Raw genomic sequence first — 16,250 nt, 5'->3', positions numbered from 1 at the left:
GCTGATGAAGGCCATTCAGCCCGTCCACGTGCACCAACGCTCTTAAATAGCACCCTACCAAGGTTCACTCCCCCACCCTATCTCCGTAACCCCACCTAACCTTTGGACACGAAGGGGCAATTTTACCATGGCCAATCCACCTACCCTGCACATATTTATCTGTGGGGGGAACCGGAGGACTGGAGGAAACCCACGCAGACACAGAGAGAATGTGCAAACTCCACACCCAAGGCCGGAATTGAATCCGGGTCCCTGGCACTGTGAGGCAACAGTGCTAGCCACTGTGCCGCCACTCTGAATGGCATTTCTTTTCATCTATAGTGACTCTTAATTCATCTATTTCTTTACTGTTTCAAATATTTTGTTCTGCTTATTTAAATCTCAAGATTAATGCCATCGGGCAGGGGTGGGGTGGCTGCAGTTTTGTAGGGCAGTAACCCACTTTAGATACCTGGGGGTGCAGGTGACATGTAATTGGGGGGGGGGAGCTCCGTAGATATAACATCACTAGTTTGGTGGGGAGGGTGAAAGTGGATTTGGCAAGATGGGATTGTCTTCCTCTGCCGCTGGCAGGTCGGGTGCAGGCAGTTAAGATAAATGTATTGCAGTGGTTTTTGTCCATTTTTTAGTGCCTGACAATCTTTTTATCAAAGGAGTTTTTAAGGAAGTAGAAAAGATGATTACCTTGTTTGTTTGAGGGGAAGAAGGTGGCCAGAACTAGGAAGGTATTGCTGTAGAGAGGAGCGCAGTCAGGGGGTTGGATCTCCTGAATTTACTGTATTATTACTGGGCGGTGAAAGCTGAGAAGGTTAGGTGCGGGGGGGGGGGGGGGGGGGGGGGGGCTCCCAGTGGGTTAGAATGAAGAAGAGTCTATGCAGGGGGTCGGGGTTAAGGGCGTTGGCAATAACGCCACTCCCGATGGCCCCAGGGAAATACTCGAGTCCGGTGATAGTGGCGACGCTGAAGATCTGGAGGCAGTTGCGCCAACACTTTAGGTTGTGATTGGGGTCAAGGGAAATGCTAATTCGAGAGAATGACAGATTTGAACCTGGGAGGTGGAATGGGAATTTTCGGAGATGGGAGGAGAGGGGAGTTAGGGTATTAAAGGATTTGTCTCTGGGAGGCCGGTTTGCGAAGTTGGAGGAGCTAGGGGAGAAATATGGGTGGTGCAGGGAGAGATGTTTAGATTTATACAGGTCTGAAATTTTGCCAAGAAGGAGGTGCAGAGCTTTCCAATTTGCACAGGCCCCCACACTGTTGGAAGAGATATTGACGGCGGAGATTGGAGAAAGGGGTGGTGTTGGCGATTTTTGGGGTTATTCTGGGAGAAGATAAGGTATCACTGGATGGGATTAAGGCAAAGTGGGAGGAAGAATTGGGGGAGGGCAAGAAGGAGGGGTTGTGGTGTGAGATGCTACGGAGGGTGAATGCGTCAACTTTGTGCACGAGGATGGGGCTGATACAGTTGAAGGTGGTGTATAGGGCGCACCTCACAAAGACGAGGGTGAGCTGTCTTTTTGAAGGTGTGGAGGATGTTTGTGAGCGCTGTGGGGGTACCACCGCAAATCATGTTTTGGTCCAGCCCAAAACTGAGGGGTATTGGAGGGAGGTCTTTAGGGTAATCTCAAGGGTGGTGCATGTGAGACTCGAATCAGGTCCCCTTAACAGCCATATTCGGGGTATCGGGTCAGCCTGGGTTGGAAGCGGGTGCGGAGGCAGATGTCTTAGCCTTCGCCTCGCTGATTGCCCGAAGGCGGGTCCTGTTGGGGTGGAGGTCGGCTTCTCCGCCCTGTGCCTCGGCATGGAGTTCTTAACACTCGAGAAAATAAAGTTCGAGTTGAGGGCGACAATGGAAGAGTTCTACAACTCATGGGCCTTGTTCATCACGCCTTTTTACAAATTGGATGACATCGAACATTAGAGGGGGGGAGGTTTGGAATGTATAAATTAATGATGATTCTTTTTCATTGGTGTTGTATTCAAAATATTGGGCTGTTTGAGGATGGGTGGGATGAGGGGATTGTTGGCTGGGGAATTGCCATTTTATTTGTTGTTGTTATAAATTATTTGTTGTAAATATGATGAAAATGTGAAAAAGGAGAATAAAAATATATTTTTTTAAAGATTAATGCCATCATTTTTTTTGTTGCTTCCAGGATCTGCCCAATAACATGATCCATCAGGTTGCTATCAAATCCCTACCACAGGAATGGCTCTGGTGTGAAACCTGGTGCAGTGATGAGACCAAAGAGATGGCTAAAACTATAGACCTGGTGGGTAAAGTACCGAATATCATGAATTACATATTCTGTATTATAGTCCCTTAATATCATTTAAATGCACATCACAAATAACTATTCTGTTTCATAAGGGAGGGCGACACTCGTCACATCTCAATCTTAATTTTTCACTATTTTAAAATGAGTTGAATGAAGCTAGAGTGCCATCATTCAGGTTTGCTGACAACACTAGATTAGGCAACAGATAAATAATATAGATGGGAGCAGAACACTGTTCGATTCCAACCTCTGGTGATTGTCTGTGTGGAGTTTGCACTTTCTCCCGTGTCTACCTGGGTTCCCTCTGGATGTTCTGCTTTCCTCTCAGTCCCATGTCATATGCGTGAAACTTAATTCAACAAGTATGTTTCATATTTACCCTGTTCCTAACCGGCCCTCTAGAAGCAGCTACATAAAGGACTGTGAGGGGAAAAACACCCTGGAGTGGATTCTCCATTGCTCAACATTGGTTTCAGGATTCCCTATCTGTTGAAAAATGGGAATGGCGCTGGGCGCCAGCCCCGCTGCCGCCCTCGGCAAACTATACGCCCGTACTGGCGACACCTTGTAAATCCACAATGTTGAGGGTGGTGCAGCAGTACAACTCTGGGTGACCATGTAACCTGGTGGCATTGGATGGTCAAGGAATCCTCATCTTTTTAACATTCTCTGTCTCTCGTTCCCATTCCCCCCACAGAGACATTGGGCAGGATTTTTCCTTTGGGGAACTAGATTTTCCATTTGGGAGACTAAGGGTGGGTTTCTCCGACCCGCCGCACTCACAAGCCAGGTGGGATGCTCCCCCCACCTCGCGCAGGCGAGAGCCCTGCTGGCGTGAATTGGTGCAAGTATTGAGGAACGTGGGCCTGGTGGCTTGCAGTCTGAGGGTGGCAAGGTGGTAAATCCCAACAACCCCTTCGTGGAAGGTGGGGGTCAGAGGGGTTTGTGCTGGGCTGGAGGAAAGTGTTCTTACCTGTATCCCTAAACGATATAGTCACTCAGTAAAAAATAAAGCTTTCCCATTATAAAGTGAAAGTGAACCCATTATGTACCCCTAGACCCATTAAAAGGTCTGTCAGAATGCCAAGTTTAAAAGTTTGATCGCAAGTAATACCTAGAAAAACAGCTATGGGCACTGCCACTTTCTAGGAAGCTATTAGGGAGGCAGCTCCAGGATTTTGACCCAGAAACAGTGAAGGAAAGTTGATACATTTCCAAGTCAGGCTGTTGACTGTCTTGGTGGGGAACCTCCAGGTGATGGAGTTCCCAGGTACCTGCTGCCCTTGCCCTTCTAGATCAGGAGTTCCCAAACAGTGGTTTGCAAACCCCTTCGGAGTTTGCAAAATATTTTTATGGGAAAAATCTCAACATGGGGGAAGGAGCTTACACGCTGAAACTATGAGAAAGTTGATGTAAGTTTGGTGCCCACCAATTGACCATCCTGAACGACACTACTCAGCCGATACAAAAGAAATCAGTCAGGTACTGTCTACTTTTTTAAAAAATATGTTTATTCAAAGTTTTCCAACAAAAATTTTTCAACCAGTTAAACCCCGCCCCTCCCCCCCCCCCCCCCGTAACAGAAAAGAAAAAGAAAAAAAGAGCAGAACAGAACATAAACATATCAATCAAACATAATACAGAACTTATACAATGGGTTTCTCCCGCACATATTAACCCTCCCGTATGCTTTTACAAATACCACCTGGGAAAAAAACCTCCCCCACCCGCCCAAATATCCCCCCCCCCCAAAAGAAACACCCCTCTTCCCTCCCCTCTTCCCCCCCTCCCCCGCCCCTCCCTCCCTGGGTTGATGCTGCTGCTGACCACCTCCTAACGCTCCGCGAGATAGTCTAGGAACGGTTGCCACCGCCTGAAGAACCCCTGCGCAGACCCTCTCAAGGCAAACTTTATCCTCTCCAGCTTAATGAACCCTGCCATGTCATTTATCCAGGCTTCCACACTGGGGGGTTTTGCGTCCTTCCATAATAGCAAGATCCTCCGCCGGGCTACCAGGGACGCAAAGGCCAGAATACCGGCCTCTTTCGCCTCCTGCACTCCCGGCTCGTCCGCCACCCCAAATAATGCCAGCCCCCAACTTGGTTTGACCTGGACTTTCACCACCTTGGACATAGTCCTCGCGAAACCCCTCCAGAACCCATCCAGTGCCGGGCATGACCAAAACATGTGGACGTGATTCGCCGGGCTTCCCAAGCACCTCCCACATCTGTCCTCCACCCCAAAGAACCTACTCAGCCTCGCCCCTGTCATATGCGCTCTGTGAATAACCTTAAACTGTATCAGGCTGAGCCTGGCACATGAGGAAGAGAAATTGACCCTACTCAGGGCATCCGCCCACAGACCCTCTTCAATCTCCTCCCCCAACTCCTCCTCCCACTTGCCCGTCAGCTCCTCTACCAAAGCCTCCCCCTCTTTCATCTCCTGATATATCGCCGAAACCTTACCTTCTCCGACCCATACACCCGAAATCACCCTGTCCTGAATCCGCTGTGCCGGGAGCGACGGGAATTCCCTCACCTGCCACCTCACAAACGCCCTCACTTGCATATACCTGAACGCATTTCCCGGGGGTAACCTGAACTTCCCCTCCAGCGCCCCTAGGCTCGCAAACGTCCCATCTATAAACAGGTCCCCCATCCTTCCGATCCCTGCCCGATGCCAGCTCTGAAACACCCCATCCATCCTCCCTGGGACGAACCGATGGTTCTCCCGGATCGGGGACCACCCCATGTCGTCTCCACTGTCTCCAGATCTTTAGCGTTGCCGCCACTACCGGACCCATGGTGTACCTTGTCGGCGAGAGCAGCAGCGGTGCCGTAACCAGCGCCCTCAGGCTCGTTCCTTTTCAGGACGCCACCTCCAACCTCTTCCATGCCACCCCCTCTCCCTCTATTACCCACTTACGGATCGTCGCCACGTTGGCTGCCCAATAATAGTCACCCAGATTCGGCAACGCCAGCCTTCCCCGGTCCCTATTACGCTCCAGAAACCCCCTCCTCACCCTCGGGGTCTTGTTTGCCCACACAAAACCCATGATGCTCCTACCTACCCGCTTAAAAATGGCCTTGGTAATCATAATAGGAAGGCACTGGAACACAAAAAGAAACCTCGGGAGGACCATCATTTTAATCGACTGTACCCTGCCCGCTAGCAAGAGTGGCAACACATCCCATCTTTTGAAGTCCTCCCCATCTGCTCCACCAGCCGCGTCAAATTAAGTTTGTGCAGGGCCCCCCAGCTCCTTGCTACCTGGATCCCTAAGTACCGAAAGCTCCTTTCCGCCATCCTCAATGGTAGGTCGTCTATCCCTCTTCCCTGGTCCCCTGGATGCACCACAAAGAGCTCACTTTTCCCTACACTGAGATTATAGCCCGAGAAGTCCCCAAACTCCCTTAGGATCCGCATGACCTCCACCATCCCCTCCACTGGATCTGCCACGTACAGCAACAGGTCATCCGCATACAGCGACACCCAATGCTCCTCTCCCCCTCGGACCACCCCCCTCCATTTCCTGGACTCCCTCAATGCCATGGCCAAAGGCTCAATTGCTAATGCAAACAACAGGGGGGACAGGGGGCACACCTGCCTCGTCCCTCGATACAGCCGAAAATACTCCGAATTCCGCCAATTCGTAGCCACACTCGCCACCGGGTCTCTGTATAGGAGCTTAACCCACCTGATAAACCCCTCCCCAAACCCAAACCTCCACAACACTTCCCAGAGATACTCCCACTCCACCCGGTTAAAGGCCTTCTCCGCGTCCATAGCTGCCACTATCTCCGCCTCTCCCTCCACCGATGGCATCATAATCACGTTTAGGAGCCTCCGCACATTGGTGTTCAGCTGCCTGCCCTTTACAAATCCCGTCTGGTCCTCATGAAGCACCCCCGGGACACAGTCCTCAATTCTCGTAGCCAGCACTTTTGCCAGCAACTTAGCGTCCATATTGAGGAGCGAGATCGGTCTATACGACCCACATTGCAGTGGGTCTGTTGATTCCCAAATTTCTTTCTCCGTCAGTCTGGCCTCAATAAAAGTTGAGATGGATTTGCACGTAAAAAGAAGTTATTTATTTAGCTTGCAAGCTTGATTCATCTTACAGAAACATAAGAGACATCCAGTCTCCTACACTCCAGAAAGCGAATGAACAAAGAGACAAAGGGATCTCTGCAAATCAATTCAAATGGTATCAAGTTTCACATACTCGACGCCCATAGGTCAGCCTATATCCCTCCTGACCTGTTTGATCTATTCTGATTGGCTCACTTCCAATCCCTTTCTCTGGCCCCTATCAATGCAGCATCACTCTCATAGACACACCTCTTCCTGCTTTTTCCATGCGGTCTCAATCCCTTTGTCTCTATCTGCCAGAATCAAAGTGGCTTATTTCTACATTACATTAACTAGTATCTCTAAAGTAACTATTTTATATCACATTCGTCATTCCCTCCTTTTATCATTCCATGATAACCGAACTACCCAATCCATAGCTACGGTTCCTCATCTAAAAAGATCCGTCGCTGCATTTCCAATTCCTGTCTTAGCCCCCCTTCATCTGCCTCACCCTCATGGATTTTAACAGTTAAATTTTTTTTTTCGGTGATTGGGGCGGTGATCTGATCCAGTGCACCCCGCATTCTACCCATCACACATTTAAGGATGGCCAGGCCCACAAAGATGCAGCCGATAGCTACCACTAGATACATGGCCATATTTATCAACCAGTCCTTCCATCCTCCAAATCCCCAGTTACCCCAAGAGCCAGGATCCTGCATCCCGTCCAAGTGATCCCGTATGCGATCCATAAATTTAGTGATGTTAGCGGTCAAGTCCTGAACTCCCATGATACACTTGCCCTGTACTATGATGCAAACCCCACCCTCACGGGCCAGAAGATAGTCAAGAGCATACCGGTTCTGCATTGCAAACAACCGTAGCTGAGACAACTCCTTAGTTATTGCCCCGAGGGCTCCCAAGGTTTCATTTCCCAAGATGGTAAGGCCGCAAATAAAATAATTCCGATCACTGACTACTACCCGGGTTTTCCTCAGTTTGGCCTTTAATTAACTTAAGTGTATCTCCCGGTAACCTACGTTCTAGCTGTACTTCCCTTCTCATACGCCCCGTCCTCTCTCTAGTCCCTTTCTCTTTCTCATAGCCTCTTCCTACACTCTTCTGACAGCCTGATTTTACCTTTATTGTACCACTCTTAACACATCCAAAATCAAATTTACATGTATTCCAAAAACAAGGCAATGTCCATATAATGTTCCCTTCCCATCGCCGGGACCGGTGCAACTGCTTCATGACTCCTGCATTCTCCTTAACTTTGATGACCTTCCATGAGTCGATACCATGTCCTCGTATATGGGGGCAGCAAAGAACATCACCTTTGCATAGGTGATGTATCCTTGTAGATTGGTTGGGGCTACACAGATACATAATATTCCCCTTTTCCATGTCCATCGCCAATAACACGCCAAGCGAAGTGAGGCCAAATATCAGACAGACGATGCGTAGCCACTCCATTATGCTCCACACCTGTAAAATAGCACTGGAGAAGGGAGGCAGGTTAGTATCCGACCTTTTACAGTAGTGGAGATGGACTCAATTTACAGTGATGTAGGTGGACCCAAGCGCTTCACCCCTCCACTTTAACTGCTGTGGGGGTGGTAAGGAGAACTTGGAAGGGCCCGTCCCATCGCGGCTCCGATCCCATCCTAGTCCAATTTTTGACCATGACATAACTACCAGGCTGGACTGAAAGTGAGCTAGGTACTGGGGGCAATGGCTGGTGAGCACGCGGACTTGGCCATGGAGTTCCTTGAGCACTTGCGTAAGGGCTAGAACATAGGTGGTCATTTCTTCAGTCATCTGATGAAACTGAACCCGTCTGGGAACCTGCAGGCTCCAAGGAGTTCTAAGAGGCCTGCCATAAAGAATCTCGGCGGGAGAGAGCCGGGCCGGTCCCACAGGTGTAACCCGCAGCTGGAAGAGAGCAACGGGGAGCAACTTAAGCCATGTCAGTCCCGTGTCTGCTCTTAATTTAGCCAATTTAGTTTTGAGGGTCTGATTGTGTCTCTCAACCAACCCGGCCGCCTGCGGTCTGTAAGCACAGTGTAACTGCTGGCGTATGCCCAACTGGGAGCAAAACTCCTTGTTAATTTGTCCAATAAAATGAGGCCCATTATCAGAACTTAACTGAGCTGGTATACCGTACCGGGGAATGATTTCCCTCATCAAGACTTTAACCACAGTAGCAGCTTTATTATCGATAGTCGTATACCCCTCAACCCATCTGCTGAACACATCCACAATGACCAAAACATATTTGTAACATTGACACCTTTCCAACTCAATGTAATCCATTTGGAGCGTCTCAAAGGGACCACTGGGCAACGGGGTTTGCCCCTTCCCACAGATATAACACTTTTCCAGTGTTATATTGCTGACAAATCAAACACCGATTACTGATACTTTGGGCCAACCCCTGCATTTTAGGGTGCCACCAAGTGTCCAGCAACAAATCACTAGTCCCTCGAGCCCCACAATGAGTTGCAAAGTGTACACATTCAATGACCCATAAAGCCAGCACATCAGACATACAAGTCTGATGTGCAGGCGTGGTCCATAAAGAGGAAACAGAATCATATGTACAACCTAACCGTTTCCACATTTGTTTATCACTCTCAGGAGCGTCCTCCTGTAACCTTATGACGTCTTGGATGGTTGGCATTGACTTGTCAAAAGCAGACATATTTATAGTAGATCGTTTAGTCTGATTTAACATCTTAGGCACCATCACTTGCTGAATTTGTGCGGCTGTTCGCGCTGCATGATCTGCTCGTTCATTACCAACGTCAACTGGGGTTGTACCATTCGTGTGGGCAGCGCATTTAATAACGGAAATCTGCGCTGGCATAAGGAGGGCCTGCAGTAGGTCATTAACTAAACCCCGGTGGGATATTTGACCACACATAATCATGTCAGGTTGTTCTGACGAAATGTCACTCAAATCGCCCCTTATTGTGGTAGTTTCCTGAATCAAGGCTAAACAGTCGTGACCAGGCGCGTCTACATGGACAGGGGGACCGCTAAGAAAACAGGCTGGATTGATAGTGGTACAGTATTTAAATGTCAGACGTGGATTGTTCAAAAGGTATATCTCATACCTATTCTGACGAGCTGCGGTAAGATGCTGAGTCTGCAGTTGCCCCAATAGTGCGATTACCGAGTGGGAGCTATACACCGTAATATCCTGTTGGAGGGTGAGAGCATGTAATGGCTATGCGATGGCATTGATTGAACGTAAATCCTGTACTAATCGGTACTGGTCTGGTTTGGCTGGTTTAGGCACAGCAAGTATGGGGGTGTTACATTCTGATTGGCAAGGGACCAAAATACCCTGTTGCAACAGCTCTTGAATTAATTTATCTATTGATGGAGCAGCTTGAGATTTCAGGGGGTATTGTCGAATGGAAGGTAGCTTTACATGATCCTTAATCATCACCTTAATAGGTGTAACATTTGTCTTTCCCACTTGTGATGGGTATTCCGTCCAGACCTGTGGATTGACATATTCCAACACATCATGTCCCCTGTGATGCTGCAGTCGAGTGTTAATCGTTTCAGGGACCTCAAAATATTTTATGGTAGTGCCGTCCGGCATGACTTGAAATGCGTAGTCTGTTGGATCTGAATGATCCACTGCCCTCCTGACCATTCGCCCCATATCCCTGGCATGGTACTGGTCATGGACCTGACGTGTAATATGAGGGCTTACCGAAGCTGACTGTGGCCATAAATGTGGTGATATTGTAACAAAATAGGCTGTACCTTCTTTTCCCGTGACTGTGGCTGTAACCTTGACTGGCCATTCGGTCTCAAGTAATGGCCGGTATTTGTCCTCCAACTCCCTGTTTCGTCCAGTTCTGTCATAGGCCAGGGTAACGTGATGCAGTGACTGTTCAACGTCTAACGTCCACCACTGGGGGGGGTGATAGAAATATAGCACTGTTGTCTCATCCTCCTCTTCGCTGATCCACCCACCCAAAGTCACTATATTGGGGCTCCTGCTGGTAAACTACCATTTCTGCCGCTTGTTGGGGTCGCAGATCATCCTTTTTCATTACATACTCAGTCTTAACCTTTGTAACTGAGCCTCCTTCTTGGTCTACACCCTCCTTCCAGTAAAATCTGACTGCCCTTGCCATCTGGGAAGGGTCGTTCTCTGTCCAATTCATGTTATTACATTTCACAGCAGTAACCACAGAAGGTGGTAGGCAATGCACAGTATTGAGGGGAATTCTGACCATTTTGATACAGCAAATCGCCTGACTGCCCCCGGTAGATTTCATTAAAACGCTCCAGAAATTCCTCTGGCTCTTCAGTCTTCCTAGGTTTTAGGTCTAAGATAACAGAAAGATTTATGGGCCTTTGAAATGTGCTATTCAACGCATTCAAGATCTGTGTCCTTCTTTTCTCTATTTGCTCCTTTTTTTTTTAAACTTAAAAATGTTTGAAAATTCAAATTGAATTACTGCAACTTGCAAGCTTAGCTCTGATCTCAACTCAGAACTAAATTTACAATTTGCTTAACACAAACTTGTATAACATTTACAACTTAATTATTTCTTTATCTTAACAATTTTTCTTTTAACAAGTTTTTTTCTTTTTTACATACACATAAGTATTAGCAAAATCAACTATCATTTCCAGATTGACACTTTTTAAAATGGTGTCCATGATCTTCTTTAAGTTTCTATTAATCTCCAGATAAAATGAGATAAACCTTATTTCAAGTAAGTAAAACTTAAGATTCTGGCAATTTCAATCAATTGCTTTCAAAAATAATAACTTTTATCAAAGAGGTGGAGAAACCCACTGGTTTCCTTTAATTAATTCAAAACGTAACTTTGCTGGAGTTCACTGACTCAAAGGAAAGGTATCCGATTACACTAGCGACTGGCGCTGTTATCTCAAGGCCTGAGTGAGAAGCACTGTCTGGCATGACTTGCCTGCTGCTGTTAACCCTTTGAGAGACTTCTGCTTCAACCAATCTGCAGCATTCCCCACAATCTCAACTAGCCCTCGGAACTGCGTTTTTCGCCAATACAGTCCAAGGAGACAATTTTAGCTTAATCAACTATATTTTTAACACACAGACATATAGAGGTGAACCATTTTCAATTTCAAATGTTACATCTACCTCTCATAACGTAACCCAACGGAATTAACTCACAAATAAAGTTGAACCATTTATATTTTAAATGTTACATCAACAATACAGCCTACCCCAGCCGAATTAACTCACAAATAAAGTTGAACCATTTATATTTTAAATGTTACATCAACAATACAGCCTACCCCAGCCGAATTAACTCACAAATAAAGTCCCATCAATTAAAATGCTAATCCCCAGACTGACCTGTGATTTCGTCGAGGCGGTCTTTCTGTGCCAACCGCGAGTGACCAGACTAATCAGACGATAAGAAGAGGGGAACAATCAATGCGCGGTCGTTTTCCAGTTCTACATTGAGGGCCCTTTGTTCCCCATCCTCCTGTTCATAATCAGTCTAATTCTGATTTCGCAGTTGGATCAGGATCGCCCTGAGAAATCCCGGTTTTCGGCACCAAATGTTGATTCCCAAATTTCTTTCTCCGTCAGTCTGGCCTCAATAAAAGTTGAGATGGATTTGCACGTAAAAAGTTATTTATTTAGCTTGCAAGCTTGATTCATCTTACAGAAACATAAGAGACATCCAGTCTCCTACACTCCAGAAAGCGAATGAACAAAGAGACAAAGGGATCTCTGCAAATCAATTCAAATGGTATCAAGTTTCACATACTCGACACCCATAGGTCAGCCTATATCCCTCCTGACCTGTTTGATCTATTCTGATTGGCTCACTTCCAATCCCTTTCTCTGGCCCCTATCAATGCAGCATCACTCTCATAGACACACCTCTTCCTGCTTTTTCCATGCGGTCTCAATCCCTTTGTCTCTATCTGCCAGAATCAAAGTGGCTTATTTCTACATTACATTAACTAGTATCTCTAAAGTAACTATTTTATATCACATTCGTCAGGTCCTTGTCCCACTTCAGGATCAGAGAGATCAGCGCCCCAGACATTGTCGGGGGCAGGGTCCCCCCCTCCCTTGCCTCATTGAAAGTCCGCACTAGCAACGGGGCTAACAGGTCCGCATACTACCTGTAAAACCCAACCGGGAACCCATCTGGCCCCGGGGCCTTCCCCGCCTGCATGCTCCCCTTTAACCAGCTCCTCCAACCCAATTGGCGCCCCCAAACCAGCCACCTCCTGCTCCTCCACCCTCGGGAACCTCAGTTGATCTAGAAATCGTCGCATCCCCTCTTCCCCTGCTGGGGGCTGAGATCGGTACAGCTCCTCATAAAAGTCCTTAAATGCCTCATTTACTTTCACCGCACTCCGCACCGTAGTTCCCCTGCTATCCTTGACTCCACCCATCTCCCTCGCTGCCATCCTCTTACGGAGCTGATGTGCCAGCATCCGGCTCGCCTTCTCGCCATACTCGTACGTCGCCCCCCTGTGCTTTCTTCCACTGTGCCTCTGCCTTCCCTGTGGTCAACAGGTCGAATTCCGTCTGGAGACTTTGCCGCTCCCTAAGTAGTCCCTCCTCGGGGTCCTTTGCATATCTCCTGTCTACCCTTAGGATCTCCCCCACTAACCTCTCCCTTTCCCTGCCCAATCTCTTCTCCCTGTGAGCCCTGATGGAGATCAACTCTCCCCTGACCACCGCCTTCAGCGCCTCCCATACTACCCCCACCTACTCCTCTCCATTGTCGTTGGCCTCCAAATACCTTTCAATGCACCCCCGCACCCTCCCGCACACCTCCTCATCCGCCAGTAATCCCACATCCAGACGCCACAGCGGGTGTTGGTCCCTCTCCTCTCCGAACTCCAGCTCCACCCAGTGCGGGGCGTGGTCTGAGATGGCTATGGCCGAGTACTCCGTTCCCTCCACTTTCGGGATCAGCGCCCTACTCAAAACAAAAAAATCTATCCGGGAGTAGGCTCGGTGTACGTGAGAAAAAAAAGAAAATTCTCTGGCCAGGGGCCGAGCAAATCTCCACGGACCATCTGGTCCATAAACCCCCTAAGCACCTTGGCTGCAGCCGGCCTCTTCCCCGTCCTAGATCTGGAGCAATCTAATGGTGGGTCCAACACAGTGTTGAAATCCCCCCCATTATCAAGCTTCCTGCCTCCAGATCCAGAATCCGCCCCATCATGCGCTTCATAAATCCAGCATCATCCCAGTTCGGGGCGTATAAATTTACCAATACCACCCACACCCCCTGCAGCCTACCACTCACCATCACGTATCGACCTCCATTGTCCACTACAATATTCTTGGCCTCAAACGACACCTGCTTCACCACCAGTATTGCCACCCCTCTGTTCTTTGCATCCAGCCCCGAATGGAATACCTGTCCTACCCATCCCTTTCGTAACCTGACCTGGTCTGCCACCTTCAAATGTGTCTCCTGAAGCATGACCACGTCTTCCTTCAGTCCCTTTAAGTGCGCGAACACTCGGGCCCTCTTAACCGGCCCATTCAGGCCCCTCACATTCCAAGTTATCAGCCGGATTGGGGGGCTTCTCCCTCCCCCCCCCCCCCCCACGACTAGACATCTCCTTTTCTAGGCCAGTCCCGTGCCCGCTCCTCCCACGCCCTCCAGTCCCCCAGACGGGGGACCCCCGTCCCGACCACCTCTTCTGTTTCCAGTTCCCCATCGGCCAATGCAGCAGCAACCTTATATTTCCCCCCCCCCCCCCCTCTAGACCCGTGTCTAGCTCTTTTGCTCACCCCATAACACTCCCGTAAGTCAGCTGACTCCTGCTGACCCCCCCCCCCGTGTGGGAATCCCCACTCCCCCTCCTCCCCATCAGTCAGTGTGCGCTCCTCCACCCCCCCCTCCGTCCTTCCCTAACGCGGGAAAAAGCCCGCGCTTTCCTAAACCGGCCCCGCCCCCTCTGGCGCAGCTCCTTTTGCGGCCTTATCCCAATTCCCATACCAGCCTCCCCGAACAGGCGCCGGAATGTGTCGACTAGGGGCTTTTCACAGTAACTTCATTTGAAGCCTACTTGTGACAATAAGCGATTTTCATGTTTTTTTCATGTTTCATTCCCCCATCCCCGGGCCTCCCCTCCCTCCAGCACCGACGCCCACATTCTCTCACAGTCTCCCCATCAGATCTCTTCCCCCATCCCCCTCCATCACCCAACCCATGGAACATTCCCTGCACATAATTAAAACCCTGTATACAACCGACCTCCCCCCACAACCACAGACCCTCAGTTTGAGTCCAACTTTTCAATTTGTATAAAGGTCCAAGCCTCCTCGGGCGTTTCGAAGTAGTGGTGTCGATCCTGAAATGTGACCCACAATTGCGCTGGCTGCAGCATTCCGAACTTCACCCCCTTCCGATGTAGCACCGCCTTGGCCCGATTAAAACCAGCTCTCTTCTCCGCCACCTCCGCACTCCAGTCCTGGTAGATTCGGATCTCCGTATTCTCCCACCTGCTGCTCCGCTCTTTCTTTGCCCATCTCAAAACACACTCTCTATCCACAAGACGGTGAAACCTCACCACTACCGCCCTTGGCGGCTCGTTGGCCTTGGGTCTCCTCGCCAGGACCCGATGAGCCCCATCTAGCTCCAGGGGATTCGGAAAGGCCCCAGCTCCCATCAGCGAATTGAGCGTCGTGCTCGCATGTGCTCCAGCATCGGCCCCCTCCACTCCTTCAGGGAGACCCAGAATCCGAAGATTCTTCCTCCTCGACCTGTTCTCTAGATCCTCGAATTTTTCCGCCCACCTCTTGTGTAACGCCTCGTGCCCTCCACCTTCACCGCCAGGCCCAAGATCTCATCCTCATTCTCCGCGGTTTTTTCCCACACCTCCTGGATCCCCGCCCCTTGGGCCTTCTGGGTCTCCCCTAACCCCTCGATCGCCGTCAGCATTGGCGCCAGCACCTCTTTCTTCAGCTCCTCAAAGCAGCGCCTGAGAAACTCCTGCTGCTCCTGCACCCATGCCGCTTGATCTACGCCCACCGCCATCTTGTTTTTTCTCCCTCGCACTTTTCGCTGCTCCAAAAACGCTTTTTTGACCGCTCCACTCCTGGTCCAATGCATATGTGTGCCCGCACGTGTTTTTGGAGCAGGATGGGTGCTGCCAGCCACGTCGGGAGCGAGGTACCAGAGGAGGACTTCCTGGGGAAGACCAGGAGACATTCGTGCGGTGGTCGTACAAAGCAGTGACCGGATGGCGTGGAGGGCCTCCAGGAGGACTTCCTGCCAGCGGGAGACTGGGAGGTTCCTGGACCGTAGGGCCAATAGAACGGTCTTCCAGACCATTCCGTTCTCCCTCTCTACCTGTCCGTTTCCCCGGGGGTTGTAACTGGTCGTCCTGCTCGAGGCGATGCCCTTGCTAAGCAGGAATTGACGCAGTTCGTCGCTCATAAAGGAGGACCCCTATCACTGTGTATGAACACGGGGAAACCGAAGAGTGCAAAAATGCTATGTAGGGCCTTGATGACGGTGGTTGTGGTCATATCGGGGCAGGGGATGGCGAATGGGAACCGGGAGTACTCTTCAATCACGTTCAGGAAGTACGTGTTGCGGTCGGTGGAGGGGGCCTTTGAAGTCCATGCTGAGGCGTTCAAAGGGACGGGAAGCCTTAATCAGGTGCGCCCTCTCTGGTCGGTATAAGTGCGATTTGCACTCCGCGCAGATTTGGCAGTCCCTGGTGGCTGTCCTGACCTCCTCGATGGAGTAGGGCAGGTTGCGGGTTTTAACAAAATGGAAAAAGCGAGTGACCCCCCGGGTGGCAGAGGTCCTCGTGGAGTGCTCGGAGGCGGTCCACTGTGCGGTAGCACATGTGCCGCGGGACAGGGCGTCAGGAGGCTCGTTT

The 16,250-nt window shown here is 49.7% G+C and overlaps 1 protein-coding gene across 1 annotated transcript in view; it reads left to right on the top strand.

The window, feature by feature from the left end:
• The window catches only part of LOC140391301 (UDP-glucose:glycoprotein glucosyltransferase 1-like), a 183,335-nt gene that overhangs the window by 151,582 nt on the left and 15,503 nt on the right, over positions 1–16,250 (top strand). The window contains exon 9 of the mRNA XM_072475895.1: positions 2,157–2,273. Within this exon, the coding sequence (XP_072331996.1) occupies positions 2,157–2,273 (117 nt within the window). The remainder of the gene's footprint in view (positions 1–2,156; positions 2,274–16,250) is intronic.

This window comes from Scyliorhinus torazame, chromosome 15, assembly GCF_047496885.1.
Source record: "Scyliorhinus torazame isolate Kashiwa2021f chromosome 15, sScyTor2.1, whole genome shotgun sequence".
NCBI classification, from domain to species: domain Eukaryota; kingdom Metazoa; phylum Chordata; class Chondrichthyes; order Carcharhiniformes; family Scyliorhinidae; genus Scyliorhinus; species Scyliorhinus torazame.
This window is presented reverse-complemented; position numbering and strand designations above follow the sequence as displayed.